This window comes from Plectropomus leopardus, chromosome 13 (genome assembly GCF_026936395.1).
Source record: "Plectropomus leopardus strain MGB_pleo_1.0 chromosome 13, ASM2693639v1, whole genome shotgun sequence".
NCBI classification, from domain to species: domain Eukaryota; kingdom Metazoa; phylum Chordata; class Actinopteri; order Perciformes; family Serranidae; genus Plectropomus; species Plectropomus leopardus.
In genome coordinates, this window is record NC_142188.1 from 8610945 (window position 1) to 8624995 (window position 14051).

Below are 14051 nucleotides of genomic sequence, written 5' to 3' on the forward strand. Positions count from 1 at the left end.
CACATTAAAAATAATCTTCCAATTTAAATACAGTTTTTATATTTATTCTTGAGTCATTAAAATATATAAATGCCATCTCAACATTTTTAAAAGTCATAACCCAAGACTTATGATCGATTATTTAACCTGCATACTTTCTAAAGCTTTGGGCCGAATAATTTCCATTTTGTTTCAATGACTGTTATGCTAACACAAAGGTTATTGTATGATGAACTGTTGTATCACTTGTTATGATTCATCTTAATAGGATGTGAAACTACAAACTGATGGATAATCTGAGCCTGTCAGCGCCCAGACTGAGCCAGCCTCTCACTGCTCCTGTTCTTTTATACCAGGCTAAAAAAAGACGACAGCACTCTAATTATTAACTCTGAACACTGCTCTTATACCCTGTAACTCGACACCATAGACACACACACACACACACTCTCTCACACACACACACACACACACACACACAACAAATGAACTAATAGGTGGAGATGAAAGTCGCTACTCAGTGACCAGTCAGATGGCAGACTAGAAAACAGTGTACAATAAAGTCTGTAACAAATCAACAACTGACTTTAATATGTTTATTAAAATATAAATAAAAATTTGGCAGTAATTGTCAGTATAAAAAAACACTCTATTATTACAGAAATCTGTTTTGCTCTTGGCACAGAGTCTCACTGCCTTATTACTGTAGTCCGTTTTAGTGTTTACTTTAAGAGGAGCAGAGTTTACGGCATGATTTTGTTAAACAGGGATGTTTGGTGATGACGATAGCATTGTACACATTTGCTTTTATTTCACAGTCAATTACCAGGTTCATTATCTATAATCAGCGTCCATGTAATCAGAAGGTTCACAGAAATGTCTTTGTGCATGCACTGTGTGTTATGTTTGCAGTTTTCAAAAAAAAGAGACCACTTCACTGTCAAAGTTATTAAATGAAAGCTGGGACTTTGTGTCATAGTGCATCATAACATTTGGCTACAACACATGAGAAGTAAAGTCTGGTCAACTTGCCAAAAAGCAATGAATGTATATGTAATGAAATGTATATTGGCCTCCATCCATTTGAGCATAAGGAGGCTGAAGACAGAGCACCTAAAGAGCAAAGACCAAAGAGCGCTGTCTGCTCCAGTTACACTGATCATACCCCAAAGCTCCCGTGGGATCAAAGCACGTGCCCTGCCTTCATTTAATAGCCGTGTTTCCTGTGCAATACAGAGTAGAAGCAACAAATCCACCCGAAAAAACTAACATACAATGAATTGATCCAATTATATATTCTTTGTGAATCCAAAGCTGACATCACTGATTCCTCCGTGCCATCTGTTGTTGTTCAAAAACAATCAAAAACATGTCAGTGAGGGACCTGATTACACTAGGTCACTTGTTTCTTCATCACAAAGAACATGCATACTGTAGTTTATTTTGAGCTCCATTCACCACATGTGTATTAATGCACAGCTGAAAATAGTCCCCAACAAAAACACTATTTACTTGTGATTAAAAGTCTGAAAGTATTAAGAAATGAAATGAAACATTTTTGTTTTTAGTCTTTTCATTGGATTTATTGACAGTTACAAAAATATAAAATATCACCAGCCTTATTCTTTAAGTTTGGTTCCAAAATGTGTTTATGGCACATTTAAGGGCTTTATTTGTTTATCAAATAAACCACACCTATGTCTAGAATATACTTGATTACATGATTTTACGTTAAAATGAACTCTGAAAATAATCAACCTTCCTTCTAAGTGATTTGATGTCACCGCGCCACATGGAGGAGGTCAAAGGTCAACTCTGTGATATCGAAGGCGAGATGCTGACGCTCAGGGTCGACAAAGACCTCTGGGCTTCCACATTTGCCGGTGTTGCTTTGGGTGTTTTTGAGAGCATCCAAAGTGGTGTAGATGACTCTGGCTCGCTGCTCCTCTGATGGCGGGTCCGCCCAGCGATGACAGGGCAGCAAGGGCGAGTGGAGGAGGAAGTAGACGGATGAAATGTAGACTTTAACAAACTCCTGTTTTAAATAGGACAGGTCTCTCTGCAAACACAGAGGAAGGAAGGAACAGTTTATTTTCACACCTGGTCAGCACAAAACACAGATTACTCAAACTGTCAGCACCCTCTACAGGTCACTATCAGTACTACACACACACACACACGCGCACACACACACACACACACACACACACACACACACACACACACACTCTGACCTTCTGTGCTCTGCTCATGCTTGTCTCAGCACCCAGCCAGGCAGTCTGAAAGAATACATACACATTTATTTTATATTGTACACCATTATTAAGAGGTGTTGGCATGAAATGTTCACAAATTATTATAAATTAAAGATTTATTATTTGGTTGAAAGGAATAGATTTAACTCTTATGTTCTCCCTACTGACCCTGAGAGCATCCAGCAGGTCTGGTTGGTCCAACAGCACAGGGAAGGTAGAAAGTACAGGACTGCATATCAGATCTGAAAAACACAGAGTTATTTGAAATATTTCAAACAACTATGAATATCTACGATTTAGATAAGTCATTGTGTATGTGTGTGTGTGTGTTACCTGCATCCTGCATGGTAGGCCTGTCCATCAGCAGTGCGTCGGCCAGCAGCTGCCTGTGTAGAGCCAGCAGGTGGACGCAGCTCAGAGAGTGCAGCAGAGTGTCCGGAAGGAGACTGAAGAAGAAAACATACTTGTACACATTTATTGTTTTTAAATTAAATAACAAAGTCCACTGCACATCTTCGAAGATTTTCGTGCTGATCCCCCCACCTGAGCTGCGTTCTGGTCCGGCTGTTGGCCGATTTCAACTTCACAATGAGTTTGGGCTGCCGCCTGGCCTGAAGCATCTGCTGGAAAACACCAGCTGGAGCTGAGAGGAGAACAGAAGAGAGAAAACATGCTGGTCATACTAATGAAATCAAAGTTTACAAAAAGTTTTTTATGTACTGAGCAAGTTTCAAATCTAACAAATGCTAATACTGAGCTTTGATTTAAGCTTTTTGTCACACATGTGCTGCAAGTGTTGAGCTCTGCTGTGTCTTCTTACTTCCTCTGGTGACTGATGCCTCCATCGCTACATCCTTCTCATAGGGAGTGCCTCCGTTCACTGGCAGCTCATAGGTCCTACACATTAGATTAGGATTAGGATTCAATTTTAAAAGGGAAACTAGTGTGTGCACATCCAGTCACGCAGGTGCAGGACAAAAATATGTCACTTTTTTATTGTTTTCTTTTTTATTGCTTTTGCAAGGCAATAAATTAGATTTTAAAGCATTAAGTACACATCGCTAATTCAGTAGGTATGTTTCATTTTCAGTTATGTATTCATTCTTTCAAACTGGACATGTATATAAAAAGAAGAATAGATGACTTTAAACAAAAATGTGTGTGCCCTTGCATTTGTGTGCTATTTACACTGTAAGATTGTGTCTGTGTGTATGAAAAAATACATATTGTGAGTATGTATGTGGCTGGCTACATGAATGAGTACGTGTACAAAACAGTGTCCTGGCATTTTTGTGGATCTAATACTGTGTGCAGTGTATGCACGGATGCTTTTGTACCATGAAATGCTGTATGTGTGTGTACCTGTTGGGGAGTGGATTTCCAGCATCATCAGTCAGTTTGAGGAAAGTCCAGCCACAGCTCAGGTCCCCTCTCTCACCTGTAGACTAAAACACACACAGAAGATCACACACAGCTGCTTTTCCAAAAACTGCTTTATCAGTAATTAGAATTTCTGCTAAGATGTCTTCCATGACAACAAAAAAACGCTCAGTATAGCAATTTCTCATTTCCTGTGTGATTTTATGTGTCCTGTCTGCACTGACTTAATCTCATCACTACCAAGTGTATCTGTATGTGTGTGTTTGTTCTCACATTGCGTATAAAGGTGACTCCCAGTTCAAAGAGGATACCGAGATCAGGAGATGCAGAGTTGCAGCGAAGGAAGCAGTCTCCATCAAGGAGGGCAGGTAGGATACCTGTCATCTGGAGCAAACACACACACACACACACATTAAAATGCTGGATTTCAGACTTAAATTCAACCGTAAGTCCAAGATAGAGTGAATTTTAGCACTGCATCTCAGTGCCAATCATCAGAGTTTTGGTTCAAAATGCGGTTTGAGCAACACCACACAACAGAGAGAAAATAACAGCTTGTAATTCCACATTTACAATGCTGAAAACATACCCTTGGAGAGAAGTTCCAGGTTTTGGGGCTCTTGGAGTTGTAGGATGCTCTCACTGTGTGGATGTTACTCAAAACCTGAAACACAAATACAGCTCATTAAAAATACAACAACAAAAAAAAACCCTTAGACAAAAAAACAGGGTGAAAAGCAATAAAGTCTGGTCTGAATAACAAAATGTTATAATTTCATAATTTCCCTGATTTGCGTCATAAATTAATAAGAATTGTCTGAAATGTTGCAACAGATGAATAAACTAACAAATCATAAGGGGCTGATAATGTAAAACAGCAACAGAGAAAGTTGCAGAGAAACATGCAACTATACACTGATTTTGTGTATAATTTATTTTAAAAATATTTATTTAATTGTTTCCATGCTTCAGAGACTTGGTTCGGGTCAGGAAGTACAGTGTGGCTTTATATTCAACAGAAATACTCCACCTGAGTTCCATCAAAGGCACAGAGGCGGATGTGTCTGCTGAGGACCTGAACTCCAACGCCAGGAGTAGGAATCATCCTGCAGCTCCACAAACTGAAACAAACACAAGTCCTGACCTGCCGAGCACGAACCTACGAGACAGAACAGGAAAGTGAAGATTAACAGAAATATGAAGTGTTTTTATCAAAGAAGCATGTTCATGGTGGATGGTCCGCAGTGTGAGAAACCAAAAAACATCATCTCTATTAATCACAGAGACGATGAGAGAGACAGAAGCAGAGAGAGCGCCTCACCCTGCCCGTGTCTGGATCCAGGAAGAGGTCACTAAAGGAGAGCTGTGATTGGCTGAGCTCTGGCTGAATATAGTGACTTGCTCGGTATGTTATACCTAGAAAAAAAAGGGTTACTGCTTGCTTTTAAATCATATGGCATTCATTAGTTAAACAACTACTAGTACTAACAGTGACAGGCATACTCTGGACGTTGTAGTGGCGGTGGTATAAATTGTGAAGGAATCACCGAAATGGCCTCTCTGCCTCTGTTTCTTACTGCATGACTGTTGCTCTTTGATTGGTTCAGAGGAGGTCGTTTAGACTCTGGGAAATCATGATCTGCATTTTACAATTTCTGACATTTTGTAACAGAACGACTCATTGATAAATCAAGAAAATAATCCGTTAATTGCGAATAATTAATTAATAGTGTGCTCTGAGACAAGTGTGGTGGAATTCAGCTGTAAAAAGCACCTGCAAGCCTGTCAGTTTAAAATAAGTGTGTGTGTGTGTGTGTGTGTGTGTCTGAGTATGTGTGAGTGCATGTGTGTGTATGTGTGTTACAGAGGGTATAATGACCTTCCTCCACCAGCAATTTATTGAGAGTTGATGGTCTGAATCCTGAAGGTATAGCCCCCATAGCAGAGAGCACATCTGTTGCATCAATCTGTCACACACAAACACACAAACACAAACACACACACACACACACACACACACACACAGAGAGAGAGAGTAAAAAACATGAATCATCGTACATATGATTCGGGCTGTACCGAATGTCATGTTTTACATTCAAAGCTTCTTTAAATAAAGCTTCAAATATATGTTTTTGTCATATTTGTGACATCATCAACCAAACAAATGAAATAAAATCCTCAATTTGAAGGGAATGGTTCATCATTTATTCTATCAACTTGTAATTAACAGTGCTGTAATATTGCATCAGCATACAAGCTGATTTAGAATTCAGATGTCAGTGTTATGAATAAAGCTTTGAAGCTCTGACCTTTTCAGTCCAGCGCTATACTACATAATGAGTGGGTTTAATATTTGTCAGTAGGAAGATTACAGTAACATCAGGAGTAGTACTTGTAGTTTGGAGATATTTACCTCAGTCAAAGCCTTTTTGACAGTACTCCAGTTGGAATGTGGAGAAGTGCTGTTGAAGAAAAGAATTAAAATTTAATTGATTGATAGTTAATAAGTGTCAGTCATAGATTTGGGAGCTGCCTCTAATTCCCATTCAGAACCCCTGACGAGGTTACATATTAAAACAAGCAATCTACAAAATCTAAATGAAAATAGGTTAAAATAAAGAACCCCTGTTTCTCTTGGTCGTCAGCCAGTTCGTCACCATCTGACTCTGACTCCTCATCTTCATCATCATCGTCATCATCATCTTCTTCATCATCAACACCAGAGCCAAGCTAAAAAAAATTAGTGGCAAAAACTCTTAAATTTCACCCATTTACATCAACACACTGCAGCTACTTACATCTAAAATTACCAACACAAGAAAGTATGATGTGATGCAGATGTCGAGCAGCTTGTGTACCTTCAGGTAGGTTTTTGGAACCACTCCTCTGTTGCCTTTGGCGTCCTCAGCCAGCCACCATCCATCTGCCGTCTTCCTGATAATCCTCAACACCTCCCCTCTCTGAAATCAGCAGGGAAACAAAGTCAAGTTACTTCACGTTATACATGCATTACTAACAAACATACTTTCTCAGCTCAAAATTAAAGACGTGTGGAGTTGACAAGCTTGTCAGGAATACTTGACTTCATACTTTTTCCCTGTCAGTCTTTATTTGACTTAAATTGTCCCTGCAGGGATGTGCACATACGATTTGGGGAGCAAGAGCACCCTCCTCTGCTAGTACATGTAATACAATGCAACTTTTTGAGATGCTAGAAAGATAGGAACAACTAAACCGAGCCTCTTATTGTATACATTTTAGGCACTGCTTTTTTTAGCCAGTCTGTGCTTTATCTCTGAAACAGGCAGTACTTCACCTGAACAGACAGATCTCCCTCCTGTTCTCCTTTGAAATCACTCAGGGCTGTGTAGATGTGAGAGTCTGACTGAGACGGCGATTTCACAGCTTGCTTCTCATCTCCATCATTGGCTTCATCATCATCATCATCATCATCATCGCTACTCTCTTCATCATCATCCTCATCATCATCCTCCACCTCTGTGTCTTCCTTTGAAACATCACTGTGGATCAGAACACAGTAATGTGAAAACATATGTGAAATTTGGATTACATGTCAAACTCATGAATTTAAACCAGTGCTAATATTTCTATACAAAGGATACATGCAGATTCAATTTGTTGCAGGAAAATTAGGCCACTTAAACAATGAATATGATATATATACTTGGATCATAAAAAGAGCATGTACAAACTAAAACAATCATAATTGACCACTTTTTCTGTATTTTCTTTGCAGAGAACATGCAGGTCACACACCCTGCAGCAGTACTGGGTCCTGGTGGTGAAAGCTCCAGAGAGAGGGTGTTTACAAGCTCCAAGATGTTCTGCAGGCGTCTCTCCTCCTCCTGCTTCCTCTGATCATAGTTCCCCACTGGAGCCAGCTCATCTGCCTAGAAAATGAGGCAAGTTTTCTAACATTAATTTTAGCTGCTAAATTAATGTCAGAAATCTTAAAAAAAAAAAATCACACAATGTCCAAGTCACCAATATCTGACTTTCTTGGACTCTCGGGGATATCCCCTTTCAGAAAACAGGATTATATTGATTTGGGACAAAAAATAATGTCAATTTTAAGGATAAAAACAACTGACATAAGTCAAACAATAGATCTGAATATTGTACCACATACACTTTATACAAAGAAGACGTTTAATAATAAAATAGTAGTTCACCAGTTTATTGACAGTAAAGCACAAACCTTGGTCAGTTTCTTCAGTGTATTTAATGCTTTTTCTGCAGACATCTGCAGTTCTTGACATCTGTTTGGAAATGGACATTTAGACAAAAATCAAACCTCAATGCATCACTTTAAAAAGATGTTCCCGTGGCTCTGTTAGAGCTGTTTACCTCCGAAATGCCTCCTCTGTGGATCCAGCCTGACTCTGCACATCCTTCAACAGACTGTCAACCTAAATAAGAAGAATTAAAAGATCAGTTGGCAGAGAACAAAGGGGTGTTGAAACCAATGTGCAGTCAAACTTGAATTGCATCTGTACATTTTTTGCATCATTGCATCTTGTAGTTTTTATACTTGATGTTTAATGACATAGCTAAAAACATGTCTCATATCTGTAATATATTCTGTATGTTTTCTCCTGCAGCAAAACGACAAGCCATCATGTGATCCTGCACTTTGTATGTGTTGTGTTGTGTTGTGTTGTGTTGTGTTGTGTTGTGTTGTGTTGTGTTGTGTTGTGTGAAGAACAAATATCTTCTGCTCCCGGCCAATACTCGTTTAATAATCTCGCATTTTCACGTTTACCTACCTTTACACTTACAACTTCATTAAACAAGTCATGAGACTTTTTTCTTAGTGTATTTCAGAAAAGTCGGTATTCACGTCTTTAACAAAGGGTACTAACTGTAAAGGGAAATTCTCTTTAACTTTTAACTTTGTTTACATTTCTTACTGAAATAATCAACCGCCAAACGTGATTCATCTTCAGCCAATTCTTGACTTTTATGCGAGCAAGAGGCACACCTGTAAAGGGCTTTTAGCTAACAGCAAAATTGACAAAGACGTTTATCCCACACACGGAGCTGATAAGTGTTATAGCTCATGATCACTTTGTTGGTGTCATCGCTGAATCAGTTACTGTCAGTCTGTCATTCAATCCCACTGTTGTTGAGTTCAAACTTAACCGCGAGAAACACCAAAGAAAGCCCAATTCTGCGACTAACCTGTTTTTTGATTTCGTCCACTTCTCTCTGGACAAGCTGCAAAGGTCCTTTTCTTTTTGGTGGCATTTATAAGCTGTTTCACGGAGCATATTAGATGTGTTAGCAGGTTAGCCTAGCTAGCTAACTGACGCTACACTTCCACTGGTCGCTAGGCAACCGGTCCCTCTTCCGGCTTGGGCTTGACGAGATTTAATTGTCTATTTTCTATATTTTATGATTATTTTTTTTTATTTGTAGAATAATATTAAAATATGTATTTTCGTATAGTTGTATTTTTATTTTTTTCATTTTACATTTCATTTTCAATCGCAAATGCTTTCATATCGGATGTAATGAGGACGGTACCGCCGCCTTCTGGACTGGAGGATAAATGTCAAACGCTATATATTTTTCCATGATACCTCCACGGATCAAGTAAATTTTTTGATGTTGCTGTTTACTTATGTCATTTGTTTTGTATGTATCATTCTTTCCGGTAACCTACAACGAATTTCTGGATAAATTAAATAAACATGCAAAAACATAGGAGTATGCTCTTGTTTTCGTTTTCCATAAAGTGCCCTATACTTCTATTCATCTATCTAGATGCATTTATATAATTGAATTAACGCATAGTAAAGAACGGAATAATTATAATTATTATTATTATTATTATTATTATTATTATTATTATTATTATTATAGCAATAATAGTGTTACAGTGACCAGATTCTAACATTAAAGAAAAAGCCCAACAGGAGGTCTATAAACGTGAGGTGAAGTTTTGGGAGTGTTTGAATATAAGACAAATTATTTTTATACTTCTAACTGAGTGCACCAAAATAGAAAAGTGCATAAATCAGAGTTGTGTAAGTGCCCTCCATATGACCAACAGAGAGCGCACTTTGCTTGTTGTGAAACATGCTGCCTTCACGTTATCCTCGTTAGCGCCAACTTTTATATATTAAAAAAAAGTCAAATTATGATTTAAAAGCACATTTCAGCGCTGACATAGACAAAACCTGTCAACGGAGCCTATATGCCTTTTAAAAGTCACTAATCCGCATATATTTTTGCTATCTTTCCCGGAAAGTTCAAAATTACGACGTTTCAGGCGGAAGTGAAGGCATCAAACACTACTACTCTCCATCCTTCCGCCCTCAGTGTTACGTCACTTCTGTCATGGCTTCCCCCGTGGCGCTCATACAAGGAGCCAGCAGAGGACTGGGGCTTCAATTCTGCAAACACATCCTGAAAAACAAAACCCCCGCCGCCGTTATAGCGACATGTCGGAACCCGGACGGAGCGGCCGAGCTGCGGGACCTGGCCGGACAACACCCGGGCAGAATAACCGTCCTCAAACTGGACGTGAACCGGGAGGAGGACATCCGCGGAGCTGCGGACCGGGTTAAGGAGAGCTTCGGCCGGCTGGATCTGATCGTCAACTCCTCGGCGATGCTTCATCCGTCCGGAAAAGGAGAGACCAGCCTGAGGGATGTTTCTGCTCAGGTAAGGCATGGTGTGAGGACACTTTGAGCTGCTATCTTATTATAAAAAGTGGAATGTAACTGATGCACAGTATTGTCTGATTTTATAGACTTTTATTAAATGTGCTTTTAATTCAATTCAGTTAAGGTTATCATATTTAATGGGGGTCAGTTAAAATTGTCAGGTTTTGTGATAAGTGAGGACCCATAACAGTGATTTCTTAAAGGGTCCTTGGACTTAGGACAGACCGTTGTAGTGTCAGTGGACCCTCAATATTGACCCCCCTTGACTTCCTTAATAAATTCTGTTGTTTAAAATTGACCTGACTTATTTAGGAAATGTCCAATAATATCGCGAGACACTATTATCTTAGAAGAATATTTAGGATCTAACTGTAAATTCGGCATTAATAGAATGTACAAGATCATATTATTGTGAAGGTCATTTAAATTTTTATGTTAATTTCGCCTCAGTGGTTGCTTCCATTAAAATACTCAAACTCAACTCAACATTACAGCACCTTTTATTCAAACGTGCAGCCCAAAGTGCTTCACATGGCAAAATTAAATGATCACAGACACGATTTAAAGGAAAAGACAAATATACATCAAGATTTGCAAGACAATAAAATATGTTTAAAAGCAAACAAAGAAACAAAAATAGCTTAAATAAAAGTCTATAAAATAAAAATAAGATGAATAAATGAAATAGAATAATATTAAATAGCAGGGATTATATGAGGTAAAATCCAAGGATTACAATTTAAAATAAAGGCAGAAATGTTATTTAAAATAAAAAAGAGATATTAAAGGTATAGGTCTTCAGTTTACGCCACAGAAAACAGCAGGAGGCAGTGTCAATTAATTCCATTCAGACTGAGATTTTAATGAAATTAAATGCCGCTGGGTGCAACATTCACATGTTCTTTTAAAGTTCTGTACCAATAGATGTTTTTTTGTTAAATGAATTTTTGTACTGAGTTTTTCTGCATTGAAGTTTTAAGGAGATCATTTCTTCTGCAGTTTTTTTCAGGCACTCAATGCACAAACACAATCATGTATCCCTTATCTATCCAGAGGTTCATTTTTTAATTGTTAAGATCTGAATTTCAGGGCATCATTTCCACCTTGACGACCAACACAGTGGGTCCCCTGGTCATGGCCAAGTATTTTGCTCCGCTCCTTCAGAAAGGTGGGGGTAGTTTTGGTCAACAGCCTGCAGAGAAATCCAAACAGCACAGCGGCATCATCGTCAACATCACCGCCAAAGTGGGGTCCATTGGTGACAACGGTGGGTATTGTGTTAGTGGTGGTTACTCTGGTAATGGTTGCATGCTGGTATATCATGGTATGACTCACTGGTCTTTATCTGAGCTTTTTCCTCTCTCCTTTCACTCCTTTTAGGTCTCGGTGGTTGGTACAGCTACAGAATGTCTAAAGCAGCTCTCAACATGGCGACCAGGAATCTGTCCATAGAGCTGGGCCGCAGTCGACCCAAGGTGGGTTTGAGTGTTGTCATAGTTGCTTTAACATTCATATTATGTGACAAGAGTGGAGACAATTGGTTGCCTTTTTCTCTTTTCCAAGACCAGCAGACAAAACGTATGTGGAGAGGCATGCGGGATGCCTTTATACATGCTCTCACACTCAGACCTGGAAAAAGTCATCCATACATTCATCTTTTCCAGACCTGATTACTGTAACTCCCTCCTTGCTGGTATTAATCAAAGATCTCTCTTTAGCTAGTTCAGAACAGGCAGCTGGGCTTCTCACAGGTTTTAACATACAGCTTCCCTCCACTGGCTCCCTGTTCATTTTAGAATTGATTTTAATATTTTACTGATTGCTTAAAGCTGGTTTGGGTCTGGTCCCAGGCTACAAAACATAAATGTTGCGGTGATGGTGCGTTTGCCATCAGGGCGCCTCGGCTCTGGAAGGACCTGCCTGAGGAGATAAGGCTGCAGAATCAGTGACTTCATTTAAATCATTATTAAAAACCATTAGACTTGCCTTTATGCCCTTTTAATTTATCTTTTAATGCAGTCTTTTACTCTGTCTTGATCGTGTTTAATTATGTTATTTATGTTATTATGTTTTATTTCTGTATTTACTGCAGATATTCTTTGTATTATTTGTATTATATTAATTCTTATTGGTATGGGTTGTTATTGTTGTTTTTGTTTTGTAATTGTTTCTCTCTTGTTTACTTAAACTTTAAATTTTGTCAGCATTATCATTTGGCTCTGCAAGAAACCCTTATTCCTTCTGCTTTGCTTTGTTTGTCAAAGCACTTTTTATTCATGTAGCACCTTTAAAAACAGAGCTTTCAGTTGTTATTATTATTATTATTATTATTATTATTATTATTATTATTATTATAATATACCCATGGCCTTTATTTTATAGAGCTGATGAACTCGTTTCTGTTTTTTTTCCAGGTGGTGTGTGTGTCCTTACATCCAGGGACGGTCAACACAGACCTCTCTCGACCGTATCACAAGAACGTGCCAAAAGACAAACTGTTCAGCGCCGAACACTCTGTGAACTGTCTGATGAGCATCATAGACACTCTGAACATCGAAAAGACAGGCAAGGCGTACAGCTGGGACGGGATCGAACTTCCTTGGTAGAAACACAAAACGGATGAGATGAATTAACTCGCCGGTATTCTCTATGCTAAATCTCTCTTGACCGTACAATGAGCTGAACTTTACACTGAAAAGAAAAAATTCTTAGTGTAAACAGTCAAAGACAAACCTCTTTATCTACCTCACAAGCAGCCAAAGTGCCGACATACCGTCACATAAAGGTCTTATGTGGCCTTAAGATTTAATGTAACTGTAACTACATCTAATGATCTAACATTACACTGCAGGTCTCTCTCTGCCTCCAGTCTGTGTGGCAAACTATGCTAATCATCAGGCAGGAACTATAAGCATTTTTTAAAGTGAATTATTACTTTAGATGTGACATCTAAATGCAGTTTCACTGACGCTCATGCCTTATTTGCTGAATAAAATATGGTTTTGTCATGATATTAGACAGCTGAATTATGTGTCACGGTATCAAATCATCACACTATGCTCTCACTGAAACATACTAAACAATAACATTAAATGTTTGTCCAAGATTAAAAGTGGGGATGCACAATATGGGATTTTTTGCTGATATGCCGATATAAAGACAACAAATTTAGCTGATAATTGATACTGATATTGATACATCCACTTTTATCTCCACATTATTTTAGTGATCATCAAGTCTCTTCATTAGTGAAATTAACATGATACTATGCATACTCTTAATGTGACGGTCCAGCAGCAGATGGAGACATAAAATACAATGCATTTCAGTGTATGTAATATTCATTCATTGTGCAAAATAAGAAAAATACTACCAGTTCACTTTGACAATTACAAAAAAAAATAAATTATTGGTTTGTGATATCAGCAGAAATAAGTATATTATATCTGCTGATACCGCTGACATGCCAGTATTATTATTATTACTATGCATCCCTAATTAAAAGGGTTTATATAGTCACTTTAATTGATTTCTGTTAATGCAATGCCTGTGTAGGTCAGAGGTTAATTTCAGTGATGGGACGGTCAAAGGGAAAATTTCATTGTCACAAAAAGAATAGCATTTTTACATGTATAGTGTGTTTGGTTAACAGGGGTTTTTTTTGTTTTTGTAAAACTGGACCAGGTTATTTCACTAAAGTTGGAAATAAGTCCTTTATTTAACAAAATAAAAGAAATGAATTGCA

General features: G+C 38.3%; 2 protein-coding genes across 2 annotated transcripts; one reads left to right on the forward strand and one right to left on the reverse strand.

The window, feature by feature from the left end:
- Positions 1–1534: 1534 nt before the first annotated feature.
- Positions 1535–8967, reverse strand: nphp1 (nephronophthisis 1). The gene is made up of 20 exons (XM_042502369.2): positions 8817–8967; positions 7983–8044; positions 7834–7894; positions 7392–7525; positions 6931–7135; positions 6473–6574; positions 6238–6344; positions 6028–6076; positions 5494–5581; positions 4936–5030; positions 4645–4773; positions 4204–4278; positions 3888–3998; positions 3597–3679; positions 3055–3131; positions 2778–2877; positions 2568–2680; positions 2403–2476; positions 2214–2258; positions 1535–2038 (listed from the first exon to the last, which is right to left on the reverse strand). The coding sequence occupies exons 1-20, from the start codon at positions 8880–8882 to the stop codon at positions 1760–1762; spliced, it is 2055 nt and encodes a 684-aa protein (XP_042358303.2). The 5' UTR covers positions 8883–8967; the 3' UTR covers positions 1535–1759.
- A 999-nt stretch (positions 8968–9966) lies between these two features.
- On the forward strand, positions 9967–14051 carry LOC121954810 (uncharacterized). The gene is made up of 4 exons (XM_042502517.2): positions 9967–10304; positions 11396–11573; positions 11687–11781; positions 12721–14051. The coding sequence occupies exons 1-4, from the start codon at positions 9978–9980 to the stop codon at positions 12910–12912; spliced, it is 792 nt and encodes a 263-aa protein (XP_042358451.2). The 5' UTR covers positions 9967–9977; the 3' UTR covers positions 12913–14051.

Coding starts and splice junctions, on each gene's coding strand:
- nphp1 (XM_042502369.2), bottom strand. CDS start 8,882: ATGCCACCAAAAAGAAAAGGACCTTTGCAGCTTGTCCAGAGAGAAGTG. Junction 7,895..7,982: donor ACAGAGGAGGCATTTCGGAG/GTAAACAGCTCT, acceptor ATTTCCAAACAG/ATGTCAAGAACTGCAGATGT. Junction 5,031..5,493: donor TAAATTGCTGGTGGAGGAAG/GTCATTATACCC, acceptor TTTTTTTTCTAG/GTATAACATACCGAGCAAGT.
- LOC121954810 (XM_042502517.2), top strand. CDS start 9,978: ATGGCTTCCCCCGTGGCGCTCATACAAGGAGCCAGCAGAGGACTGGGG. Junction 10,305..11,395: donor TGAGGGATGTTTCTGCTCAG/GTAAGGCATGGT, acceptor TCTGAATTTCAG/GGCATCATTTCCACCTTGAC. Junction 11,574..11,686: donor GGGGTCCATTGGTGACAACG/GTGGGTATTGTG, acceptor CACTCCTTTTAG/GTCTCGGTGGTTGGTACAGC.